The following is a 13,622-nucleotide window of genomic DNA, read 5'->3' as shown; positions in this document are numbered from 1 at the left end:
TTCTATCACATCCACATCCACACCACAACACTCCATCACTTCCTCATTTGCCAGTCTGTCTCTCCTTTAACTCAACATGCTCCTCACAAATAGCTCATTTCCACTGCTCTCATTCATGACTTGTGTCCTTCCAGCAAGGTCCAAGCTTCACTTCCCTATTTCTTATCACTGCTTTCAAAGAACCAGCAACCTTTTGTCCTTCTTGTACCCTTTCAAGCACTTCACCTTCCAAACTTCCATCCTTACTCATCACACTACTCAAGTACAGTACTTAAATGCACTTACATTTGCCATATCCTCATCATCCAACACCACTGTATATCCAGTGAATTCATTTCGCTCAAAGACCATAACTTTACTCTTCACTACATTCACCTTTAGATTCATTTTCTTATTCATTCAACAAGCCTTGCAGTTCCCCTTCATCTTAACTTAACAATTCAGTATCATCAGCAGAGAACAGTACAGGGAGTTTCCAAACGTTTCCCTGTCTCATTAAAGCCGCTCCCAACCACTGCCCTACCTTTTACCTCATTGAATTGGGCAGATTTCTATCAATTTTTTATCTAGACCTTACATCACCCCACACACGGTTGGAAAAGGAGGTCTGGATGATGATGATGATGACTGATGATGATTATTTATGATGATGATGATGATGATGATGATGATGATGATGATGATGATATGATGATGACTGATGTCTGATGATGATGACTGATAACTGATGATGATGATGACAATGATGATGTTGATGATGATGACGATGACAAATAATTCTGAAAGGGAAATTTCTGGTATGAAAAAATTTAAACATATGTTTGTGTGACTGGATGGTATGGTCAACTACGAAGAATTAATGTAGACAGGGTGGTGAAAAAGGCATTGCTATATAAGTCTCAAGATGGGAGGTGTGGCAGATTAAGAAGATGGATGGATATACAGTAATATATGAATGAATGAAAGCAAGATATGCAAGGTGATAAAGCTAGGGAATTGGCAGATCAGCGGACTGAATGAATTATGTACCGTATGGAGGCACACATGATGTTGGCTTGGCAATCCTTTTCTAACTTTATAGTCAGCAGAATAACTAACAACTGTATGTGAGGTACAGTCAGGATTTGGCTGGCCTGAATGATATGTGAATGACTGTCTGGCCCATTATAATGGGCATGCTGTTGATGGTGCTCCTGTTTTTTGTTCATTCCCTTTCCTTGTTTCTGGATCCTACTTCACCCTATTCTTCAATTGGGGGAAAAAATGGCGGTGAGGGTGGTGGGAGTTACGATGACAATAACCGATAATGATGATGATGATGATGATATCATTCCATCATCATTATCAGCAGCAGCAGCTTTATCCATACCTGTTTTCCCATCCTAGGATGGGTGAGGTAGGGTCCAGAGAACCAGAAATAGCCAATATATTAACCCTTTCAGGGTGTAGGGGCCTTAGGCTACGTTTTAAAATAATCTCTGGAAGTGACGCTCACCTTGAGATGGTCAGTGGTATGAGCATCATCAACTGAGGATGAGGTATGGACGCCCTCCTTCAGTGCCTTCTGCTGCACTGCCCTCAGTTGAGCTTGCTTGGCCTAGTGGGAAAATAAGAGAGGATTCTGTTTCACAATATCTATATATTTACCTATCTACAGCCATAATCCTTCATCCCAAACTAGGTGACTACAAACAAACTACTTCCAAGTTGCCCTGTCCTCCACCATAAGGCTACCCTTTCAAAAACTCACACCACCCTCATTCAAATACTACGTTATTCAGATCACTTCTATTCTTAAACTTCTCAGTTTGGTGGCACATTTCTCATTTTTATCAACACCTAATAATTATATGCAATTTTTAAAGGACCTCTGACAGTGAAGATGTTACTGAATGTTGCATTTAACTCCTCAAGTTCATAACATCTCACATAAAATGAATAAAATTATCTGAAGATAGTAAGAATAAAATAAAAAGTATGTCATTATAGTGAAATGAGTGAATTCACTGGTAAGGTCAGGGGGCATAAACTAAATAGGAAGTAATATTACATGTGGGTCACATTCTAAGAGCTGTCCAAAAATTATTCCAATTTCAGACCTGGTTAACTGCCTGTGTTTAAAATTTCATGTTGAGCTTAATTTTGACTGTACAACTCCACAGACTAACTGCTCATTTTTTACCAAATTCCAACAGCTATTGTTTTTAATGAACCCCAGTCTGCCTGGCTGAGAAGACCCATCAACTACAGGCTGTGTCTCTTCACCCAGTTAACACTGGCGTTACAGCAGACCACTTCACCATGTGATCTGGTTACGTGGTCACCACCTACCGCTGTAAATGGTTTCCTTGGTTGCAACAAACCATAAGACCTGTCACTCACAGTAGGGCCAACTGATGTGGGAAGAAGGGTAACAGAAAATAACAGGAAGGAAAGCATGAAGTAGGAAGAGAGGAGGGCAGCCACAGAAATAATTTTTAAAAATATTTTACAACCTAACACCTAAAGTCTGGCTTCCATACCTGCCAGTTGAAATTCACACTCTCCTGTCCATTTACATTTTACTCTCCAACCAAACAAATGACTGATTGACTTTCCACATCAAATACTTAACCCTCAGATGTCCCACACCTGATAAAATGATTCATGATATACCTGTCTGTCAACACACCAGCCTGATTCCAACAATCTTTGTTTCTTTACCCAAAGGAAATACTAGGACTGATTTTAAAGTAATGCATACCTACCTTACTAGATACCCACTCTCACTGTATCATCAACCCACACAACCCATGTAACAGTTTGCTGGAACAAACAACAGAAACAAGGGCCACAGCACAACAGTAACTGTTCCTCTTCAGACCGTCCACAAATTTTGACAAACACCACATTCTGTATAATCAAACCTGTTTAGCCCATTTCCATGTGAGTCCCACAGCTGTCTACTACAGATGTATTGCTGGATTCACAAGTCTGTGATACAGTGGGTGGCACAGTATGCAGGATATGACAACAGCTGTAAGTTTCTGTATGTCACAGAACATCTAGGAAAATAACCTGAAAGTGATAGGGCTATAATGTTACTTAAGCTTTCCCTCTGTATCTATAAAGACTGATATAGTGTGGGGGCCATTGTTTTTCCATAGTTTTGAAATGTTAATTTTAGAAGCATGGTTGGACTGTCTTCTGGGGTGATTGAGCTTTGAAAAAATGATGTCTCCATTTTTTCTGACTAGATTCTCATACCTGTTTCTCAAATCTGACATTTTGTACCAAATTATCACCATAAAATTTGCTTGCAATGCCAGGATGACTAGTTTTGTTAAATACCTCTTTACATGTGTGATTATGTTTATTAATATTTTAAGGATACCTTTAAACATTTTTTGTACGATTTCTTTTGAAAAACTGTTAAAAATGGAACAAAACAGTTTTGATTTTGCTGTTAAAAAAAAAAAACTCTAGTCATTTTGTTTCTAGCCTTGAAACTTGCAAAGTTTTGGTTTTACACTGCTGTGTTAACAGGCCCAGTAGGCCTACTATCATGTATTCAGACCCACCAAAATAATCAATATGATAAAATGAAGACCTAATAACAACACGCAAAAAAGGGGTCACTAAGGAAACTAGGCTGATGGCACTGAAATAGTCCCAGCACCTTCCGCAAAAAAGAGTTTCAGTAACCGTATTTAAGTGTAAGAATCTTCATCATCCTCATCATCACTGATCCCCACCAGATACCCTTAGCTAACATTTCCACACACCTCTTCATCTGCTCCACACAGGCATATCTTGGAGCAGTTGAGATTCTAAGACCTGCTAGAACAGTGTGACGTGCAATTGGTCTTCTTGCAACTGCATTTGACTAGACATGTAATGGTGGGAGGGATTGGGAGATCCCGCGTCGTAACTGGTACCAGTCGACCTTCATCTGCCTCCCATCCATACTCTGTTGGTGGTGGTAACTGTAGGTTAGGTATGTGATCCTGATCTCATATCATAGCCTGGAAATGTGCACGAGCCAAGGCTTCATGTAAGGCTCCCCATGTTGGTGGCAGATTCTGGCCTTTCAGCTGTTTCTTGATGAATAACCTCCACCTGAGATCACTGATGTCTACCAGAGTGGTACCAGGCTCATACAGTTGGCAAACAAAAGCATCAATGCTTTTTTTCTGTGTCAGGACTCAGTTTTTCTGTAGTTCTCAAGAACAGCAAATGCAGATACTACCTCCACATGACACCTGTTTATTGCTTGCCAACAGGTCTGTCTTCCCTTGCCTGCAAAGCAGCCTGTCTGGTCAGCTCCAGAGAAGGCATGGAACCCTGGTAAGGCTGCATCCATCCCCTTACCAAGTGCATGTACGAGTACTACTGGTCCCAATGAGATCATTCGTTTCTTGTTCCCCACATCAATGATGAAGTAGGTGTCCTTGCATGGCTGATAGTACTGTCAAACTGCAAGAACAAAAACATCAGTGCCACGGGACTCAATGCAGAGTTGTGTTGCCCCTCTTTGAACAGCATCCAGGCTGTGCAGGATTATCCACGTGTCAGCCTCTTCTTGTGAGCTGTGGAGATGTTGTGCATTCATGCAGTTTGAGTGGACATTCTACCTTAAAGTGACAATGAAAATTTTGGATTTTCCCTGAAAGTGTTGCAGGGCTTTCTGGTGAGGTACAAAGTCAGCTCATCTTTGGTGCTAGTACTTGATAAACACTGTTTAGCTGACACCTTCCCTACTGGTGTGTTGTCTTCCACGTGGTATGGTAAGTAGTTACGGCCTTTCCACCCAAGCGTCTCTCCCGTGTAGTCTTCTTCAGTGAAAATGAGAGATCATAAAGGTCAAACACTACATGGATCTCATTGTACTCCTTGGTCTTACAGTCCAGTGTGGTTCTAAAATGGTCTGCCCACTGGGCACTTGTCTTGATCCATGGTGGCTTTCCATTCCCTATACTACTGCCATTCCATCTACGACAGTCACCTTCTTGGTTGGCAGGGGACAACCATCAGTTACAGGAGTCTGTGGTTCCTGTTTAACTTCGCCAAAGTCATCACCAGCTCTCTTCTGGTTGAGCAACTCCTCGAGTATGGTCATGAGCTTGCTCTTGTCTGTGCATGGCAGAAGGTCACCAGTCACAGTGAAGAGGGCATGTGGTTGGGCCATGAACTCATACAGGCCAATGGCTTCTTTCAGGCTGATCTCTGACTGTGATAAAGCCACAATCAGCATGCAAGCAAACAGTGATCTGTCATCCTTCAGTTCCACTATCTGGTCAGCCAGCTTGTGCTTCATCACTTTCCTTGCACTCTTCCATATCTTTGGTTAAACCTTCATTCTGGCCCAGATACTGACTTCATTTTTGTTAAAACATTCTTCCATGAAAGCAACATACTTCAGCTGGCCAGTCTCTTCTAGGCTGCAAATATCTTTCTGCACGTGGGGTGACATTACAATAAATATCATGTACAAAGTAAGCAGATAGATTCTTCAGCACTGGCAGTGGAGCAATTACTGAAAATTAGTAGAATGAATGAACTAATGAAGATGCTTGTTCTCTGTGTACAGATTTTAGCATTTTCCATTTGCAAGATAGGTATATGTAATAAGGTTTACTGGCATGATTTTCTGAAAGAGAAGTTATAAGCCTATAATACTTCACAATATCACATTATGTAGCTGAATACCTGTTGCATGCTAGTTTACTGTATGTCTGTGTCATCAAACCCCAAGGCACTACTAGCAAAAATGCCAAAACTGAGGCCAAATACATTTCTGCTTTTGACCTACGATTAATGTCACTAAAACAAAATGAAGAAAATGGAGACATGTTTATTTGACTTTCTAGGAACCCAAAGCATAGAGATATAGCAAGCTCCAAAAATTAATAAGCACAAACCACAGGCACCAAACTTTGATACATTGGCCCTCACACTAATAGTTCAAGCCTCTGTATGATAAACTTATATGCACAACCTTACCTGAGTTGCAGCAGTGATCTGTGATGCTAGTTGTTGGTTAAGGAGTCTTTTGCGGTGTAGTCGCTGCTGGAGCTCTGAGACACGCTTGTCAATGCGAGTGATTTCCTCTCGTCGTGCTGCTAGTGTTTCCCGTTGAGCTGCCACTCGTGCAGATGCCTCACGGTTCACACTATTACGGTACTGGACAAACAATGTTCAAAATTAAGTATACAATAACTACAGTATAGCAGAGAAGTTTAGTGATAAGAGTGACTGTCAAGACAGATATCACATAATCAAGTTCATAAAAAATATAATTTGAACTTGTGTACCTTTACATACACTTGAAACATTAGCAGTAAAAACTCTAATATCCACTTCTGGCATTTTATCTCTATGTTATCATGAACTTTTTATTCTAACCTTCCAACCTGACTGTGTAAGTTGAAAAAAGCTGCTGCACTGCTGATGTTAAGTGGATGGCATTCTCAACAACTCATTTCTAGAATATTTAATAAGACAGTACTTCTCCTAATATGGGATATATTTTTCTTTGGGCTGTAATGATGTACAGGTATATCGAAACTATCCCAACACTATCAAAACACAATCCTAAATAAACACCTCTTACTTGCTGGGGCACAGTGAATATAGTAAATGTGATGATCCTGTGACCTTTGGGGTAAGGGATGAAGAGGGGTATATGGAGATGGTTTGGGCATGTGGAGAAGATGGAGGATGACAACTAGGCGTGGAAGGTGAGACGTGTGAACGTCAGGGGTAGGGCTGCGAAAGGCAGACCAAAAATTTTTAGACCTGGAATGAGGTCATTGAGTGTGACCTCAGAGATTAGGGACAAAATATGGAGGCAGTGAGAGATCGAGTAGCATGAAGAGCTGCCATTAGGCAACCAAGGCTGATCCATGCAAGCATGTCAAAGACTTTCTTTGATATGATATGAAATACAATACATACATACATATACAGTATATAGATTCAGGCTGTCCTCATTATAACGATGAGACGCATTTGGGAAAACCCAGGTACAGTATCATTAAACGGGGACGTTATAACACAGAAAGCATAGGGATGTGTTTGGGAGCCTTGGGATTCCCCCCCCCCCAACCAAGTCCTTAACCCACCCAAATGAGTTCAAAAACAAGTTTCTAGCTAACCTAAACCCCCAAATTGCTTTGAAACAAGCTAAACTAAGCATAAAAGCAGTTTATAACTCACCTAAATCCGAAAATAAAATATGAAAATCATAAAAAAATAAGTGGAAAAAAATCAAACTTCCTAAACTTTACCCCAAAATGACAATGTTCACCCCACCTATGGCTAAAACACATTAATGTAAGTCTAAAAACAGTATATAATTCAACCTAAACACAAAATTTAATTCTAAAATATCATCAAAATTGGTTTTAACCCCTTAAACGCGGATCGTCGCATTTGCGACGGTCGGCCCAAAGGACAGAACGGCGGATCGTCGCGTTTGCGATTTGAGTAAATTTTGAATAACCGCGGGCAAGCAGGCTCCAGCTGGTATTGTCTATCAGTACCACCACCCTCTAGCTACAACTAGCATACTTTACCTTTGTACTACTGACCTCAGTTGTTGCCAAATATCACGTTTTCCCCCCGTCCCCCCCCCCACCACGGCCCGGCCAGCCTGGCTGTGATACATGGCAGCGCTCTGAGCGCTCAGAACTGTAAATCTGTGATCTCCTCTCACAAGCAGTTTATGCTACTAGGAAACGCTTGTTTCCCCAGTTGTAACACTAGCTTTTTTTCTCACGGTTTGCCCCTGTTTAGCGTCAGTTTACTGCAGGCTTTCAAAGTGAGATTATGGCGAGTTCTAGCTCTTCCCAGTCAGTGCAAGCGGCCGACAGGAACGAGAATAAAGTGGAGGACGTAAGGCAGAATAAAAAGCGTGCCGTGGTGATCTTTTGGGAAGTAATATGATTGAAAATAATGTAGTATACATGTTTTTAGCTGTGAAAATGGAAATGTTTGTTGAGTGACGGGAAGACCGCCGCCACAGTGCATGTCGGCCGTACGCTCCGTTGATTTTAGCCTTATTTTCAGTGCTTATTGTACAAATACGGATTCCTAACTACCTTTACGTTGTAGTATAAAGTTTACTGTGACAGAATGAGGCTGTGGTAGAGGGGAAACCGGGTTGCTGGAGGTGTGAAAGTGAAGATTTGGTTACCCAACTTTGCAAGTCCCCACAAGTCCTTGGGTAGTCCACGAAGGCTCAACACCTGTCTTTGGAGAAAGCTGAATGTAAGTACTATCTGCCATACCAAGTATAATGTTCTAGGGTTAATCTCTGATTTTTAATAGGAAGAGAGGATGGCAGGAACAGAAAAAGAATGATAAATGCTAAGGAAGAAGTAGGCAGCACTACATCAAGTGAGTGGATGATGGTCGCCACCACCTACCACATATAAGGGACATAAAAGAGTGAAATAAACGTAAAGGAACCAGAGAATGAGGTTTTAGAGGTAAGAATGTAAAATACAGTACAATAATAAACATTCTGGGTACTTACAACAAGTACCTGGCCATCTCGATGAATAACCTGCCTCCTCTGACTCTGACAGTAAAAAGGTGTACCTGAAGCACCTGCAGTAATCAAGTCTTGCACCAAATTTTGTCATTTGCACTCTAAATTCTATTTTCTTAACACTGTGCACTCTGTTCTTACTTGCGCTCCACTGTGCCTTAATGAAATCAGTGTTGCACTCTGCACCTAAATGTTTGCACTCGGAATTCTAATTTCTTAACACTGCACACTCTGTTATTGTACCTTAATGAAATCAGTGTTACCCTCTGCACCTAAGTCTTTGCACCCAGAATTCTAATTTCTTAACACTACGCACTCTGTTCTTACTTGCACTTCATTGTACCTTAATGAAATCAGTGTTGCACTCTGCACTGAGGTCTTTGCACTCAGAATTCTAATTTCTTAACACTGCACACTGTTCTTTTCACTGCACAACACTGTAAATTCCCGTGTGGTCTAGTGGCAAGCTCTTGCTGTTTATTCACTGTCAGAGTCCGAGAGTAGCTGATGTAGGTGGCCTAGGGGAACGTCACTGGGACATGGTGATGGACTACCTACTGCAGACAACTCTGAAGAGAAGCGCAAACTCACGTCCAGTGGTGACTCCACCGTGCCTGATGTGCTTGGCTGTGGCTCGGAGGATGAAGGCCCGTCTTGGGGAGGCAGTGGTGTGGAACCAGGGCTAGGCACAGCGGGGGTCTCGGGTCAGAAAAAAGTGTCAATGGTTGATTGATGCAAGGAATGACAATTTTGGTGATTAATGATGTGCTGCCTGAAAGTGCGCACTTCCTCCAGAAGTCCCAAGGGCCCCATCTCCCTGTCGCAGTCTGGGTGTTCCAGGTAGTTGAGAACGAACTCGACATGCTCCTGGAGTACACCCAGCTTGGGGATGGCTGGAGTAGTGGCATGCTGAGAGGAGTCCGCATCATCGTCGCTATCCTCATCAGAACCAAGCTGGGTACTTGTACCTGCAACTGAAGTTGCGATCTCGATAACAGACATGATCTGATATCCAGGATCACCCTCGTCGTCATCCAACCACTCACGCACTTTGTCCACATCAACATCGTCGCCATGTGCATGAAGACATGCAAGGAAGTCATCCACGTCGAAACCTAGAAAATCGTGCACCACATCGGCTCCGAGAAGCAGACGAGATCAACCATTTTCCAGAGTCCTGACAGGGACTTCCTTCCATGCACTGGCCCAGTTGTAGATTGCAGACTTGATGTTGCAGCAGAGAATGTTTTCCAAAGTCTGTTGGCCTTGCGTTTCCCGTCCCTCCCTGCGCTCGTCCTCATCCTCAAGAACAACCATCACCTCGTCCAGGAATTTCCAACGGTACAGCCTCTTCATTGCCATGATAGTCCATTGGTTGGATGAGAGAAGTTGAATTGGGTGGCAAAAACATGCACCCAATGCGGCCATTCTCAGCCACCAACTCCTTGTCAGACGGGTGTGCAGGTGCATTGTCCAAGAGAAGGAGGGCCTTTTCTCAGTGGCACGGGATTCCCAGTTTCTCTATCTGGTAATAGATGACCTCCTTGATGAAATGACGGTGGAACCAGTCTTTGAAGATTTTGGCTGTGAACCAAGCCTTCACAGAATGGTACCAAACGACAGGAAGGACATCCATTACCCCACGAAGACACCGAGGCTGCTTTGCACGGCCAACAATAACGGACTTGAGCTGGTGCATGCTGTTAGCAGTGGCACAACACAAAGCAGATATCCGTTGCTTGCAAAGCTTGCGGCCAGGTACACGCTTCTCCGTCTCCTCGGCTGGAGTGTTCGTTGGCAGCGAGTGATAGAACAGACCAGTTTTATCAGCGCTGTAGACTTCGCTGAGAGTGGGGCCCTCCCTGTCGATCAAGCCCTTCACCTTCTGCTGAAACTCCTCTACTCCCTCCTCATTGGCGTCCAAAGCGCCATGGGCCTTACGGTTGGTAAGTCCATGCCGTAACTTGAAAGCAATGAGCCAACCCTCGGATGCCTGGAAGTCTGGGGCGTCGTGAAGCCTTGCAAACTTCTCAGCAGCAGCCTTCAGCTACGTTTCATGCACCAGCACACCAGCAGCATGTTGTTGATGATACCAAAGCAGCGTGGAGTGGTCGATGTCTTAAACCTGGAAGGGTACATAACCTTCCTCTCCACGTTGTGTTTGGTCTTCGATGCGAAGTCAGCCGTGTACTGGGTAAGCCTGTCGTGGGGTTTCTTGATATCAAACAATGTAGACTGGGCCAAGTTGAATTCAAGGAGGATGCGTGAGGTCGAGCATCCCGCGTCCACCTTGTCCAATATCTCCCTCTTCTTCTCCAGAGTCAGAACCACTCGTTTCCTCTTCTTGGGCGGCAGGTCCATCATCACACACACACGAAGAAGTGGCACGGGAGGAACAGCAGAGCCTGCACCAGGTAGAGAACCACCACAAAAGCAAGCACGTGGGCGGCCGTGGTGACGAGCGCGCACTCATGATGAAGTACAGGCGGGAAATGGGGAGGAAGCAGTGTCCCCCTGCCAGACGTCGGCAGAACTAAGCACCAAAACACAGCTGGTCCACACTGTGGGCCAAGTTCAAATTAAGGGGGAGGAGGGGGATTTCCCCCACCCCCATTTTTGGGGCAATTTTGGAGTAACAAAGTCCCGGGCCGAAAACGTCCGGACATCGGGGTGTCCGGGAATTGGGCATCTGGATATTACAGGGATTGCTGTACAGTATATATATACAGTAAGACCTCACTATAACAGACTAACTGGGGCCCAAGCCATTCCGAAATATGCAAAATTCCGATAAAAGTGATATCCGGACTTCTCCCTCCTAACCCGGACTTTTTCCGATATATCAGACATTAGTCCGGATTGCATGAACGATTTTTAAACTGTTTTGACTACCACTGCGGTACTGTACTGTGTTATAGCTTCATTACATTAATCAAATGGTATAAAATATATAATACATGTAATACTGTATTGTCTTTTACTTACCTTATTGTGGTGAACATACCTGAAGTGGTCAGGCAGTCTGGATTGTTTCTGATTTTATCGGACTTTTTCCGACGTATAAGAATTTAGTTCGGTAGCTCCTCCAGTCCGGTAAAAGCGAATTCCGGTCTAAAGAAGTCTGTTATATTGAGGTTTTACTGTATATACATATATATATATATATATATATATATATATATATATATATATATATATACACATACATATATATATATATATATATATATATATATATATATATATATGATTGTGTGCAACACATATTTTAGGAAAAGAGACAGTAGGTTAATTACGTATGAGTCTGGGGGAAATAGCAGTTGGATAGATTATTTTCTGGTTAGGAGGGCCGATAAGGGATGTTAAAGTTATAGGATGTGAGAAGTGTGTGCAGCAGCACAAACTATTGATTTGTGATATGGTGCTTAAAGAACAAGTGATGAAAAAGAGGACTTATGTACCTAGGAGGAAAATATGGAAGCTGAAAAACCAAGTAGTAAGGGATGCCTTCTATAGTGAGTTGAAGAGAGTGGTGGCTGAACAGGGAGCTGTAGACAGAGGCGTTAATGAACAGTAAAGAGCCCTCAAGAACAATTTCTTGAGAGTTACTGATGTAACATGCGGTTGGACAAGAGGACCACCAAGACATAAAGTAACTTGGTGGTGGGATGAGGGTGTAAAAGCTGCAATTAAGGAGAAAAGAAGGCTTTTCCGGGAATGGAAGAAGGGTGGTAGCAAAGAGGAATATTTGGCTGCCAAGCGTAGGGCTAGAAGAGAGGTATACAGGGCAAAGTCTGAGTCACAGAGACAATTACTTGATAACCTAAATCATGGGGAAAGGAAAAATATGATATTTAGGGTGGCAGGTCAAGTGAAGAGGGATAATTGGGATATTATAGGTGAGCAGTGTGTGAAGAATGATGAAGGAAGGGTAGTGGTGAACAGTGAGGATATTAAACAAGCATGGAGAGAGCATTATAACCAGTTGTTGAATGAGGAGTCTGACAGGGACAGGGAAGGTTTGGAGCCAGCAGATCCAGTGTCTGGCCCTTGGCCTTTGATTGATACTGCTACTGTGAGTGAGGCAATAGGCAGGATGAGGGTGGGGAAGGCAGCAGGTGTGTCTGGGTTGACTGCCGAAATGTTGAAGGCCTCAGGCGATACAGGAGTGAGTTTAGTCACTGACCTGATAAATAGGATTATTTATGAGTGTGTTTTCCCAGATGATTGGTTGAAGAGTGTAATTGTAAATGTGTATAAAGGGAAGGGTGATGCCCTGGAAAGAGGAAATTATAGAGGTATAAAGCTTTTCGATCAGATAATGAACATAATGGAGAAAGTTTTAGAAGGTAGGATTAGAGAAGGAGTGAATATTGATGAGATGCAGTTTGGGTTTATGCCAGGTAGGGGGACCACTGATGCCATATTCATTGTTCGTCAGCTTCAGGAAAATTATATTGGTAGGAGAAGGGATCTTTATTTTGTTTTTGTTGATCTGGAAAAGGCCTTTGACAGAGTCCCTAGAGAGATGGTGAAGTGGGCGATGAGAAAGCTTGGCTTTGAGGAGTGGCTGGTTAGGGTGGTTATGGCTATGTATGTGGGTACTCACACCCAGGTAAGAGTGAATGGAGATTTGAGTGATGAGTTTTCCGTGAATGTTGGTGTGCATCAGGGGTCAGTCTTGAGTCCCATGTTGTTTATCATGGTACTTGAAGCCCTTTCACATGACTTTAGAAACGGACTCCCGTGGGAGTTGTTGTATGCTGATGATTTGGTGTTGATTGCAGAGAACAAAAGGGAGGCGGAGGAAAGGTTTAGGAAGTGGAGAGATGATATACGGCACAAGGGTTTATGGGTAAATGCAGATAAAACAAAAGTGATGATATCTAGGGTTGGTGGCAGTACTGTCAAAGACAAGGGAGAGTGACCATGTGCAGTTTGCCACAAGGGCATGGGAAGTAATTCCATCTTGTGTGGTGTGTGTGATAAATGGGTGCATAAGAGATGTAGTGGTATCAGAGGTGGACTGCGAGATGGTGCTGATTTGTGTGTGCCGTATGTCGGGGTGAGCGGGTGGAGGTTGTCGGAT

At 43.0% G+C, this 13,622-nt stretch overlaps 1 protein-coding gene across 5 annotated transcripts in view; it reads right to left on the bottom strand.

Moving 5' to 3' along the window:
- The window catches only part of ASPP (Ankyrin-repeat, SH3-domain, and Proline-rich-region containing Protein), a 558,597-nt gene that overhangs the window by 97,098 nt on the left and 447,877 nt on the right, over positions 1 to 13,622 (bottom strand). For all 5 annotated transcript variants that reach the window (XM_080276580.1, XM_080276579.1, XM_080276582.1 and 2 more), the window contains exons 4-5: positions 5,983 to 6,162; positions 1,496 to 1,597 (exon numbers count right to left, since the gene is read on the bottom strand). In XM_080276580.1, the coding sequence (XP_080132706.1) occupies positions 1,496 to 1,597; positions 5,983 to 6,162 (282 nt within the window). The remainder of the gene's footprint in view (positions 1 to 1,495; positions 1,598 to 5,982; positions 6,163 to 13,622) is intronic.

Source organism: Coenobita brevimanus, chromosome 65 (genome assembly GCF_032717465.1).
Source record: "Coenobita brevimanus isolate Jiangsu-jjx chromosome 65, ASM3271746v2, whole genome shotgun sequence".
Lineage (NCBI taxonomy): Eukaryota > Metazoa > Arthropoda > Malacostraca > Decapoda > Coenobitidae > Coenobita > Coenobita brevimanus.
The sequence above is the reverse complement of the archived record's forward strand: the minus strand, read 5'-3'. Positions and strand labels throughout refer to the sequence as shown.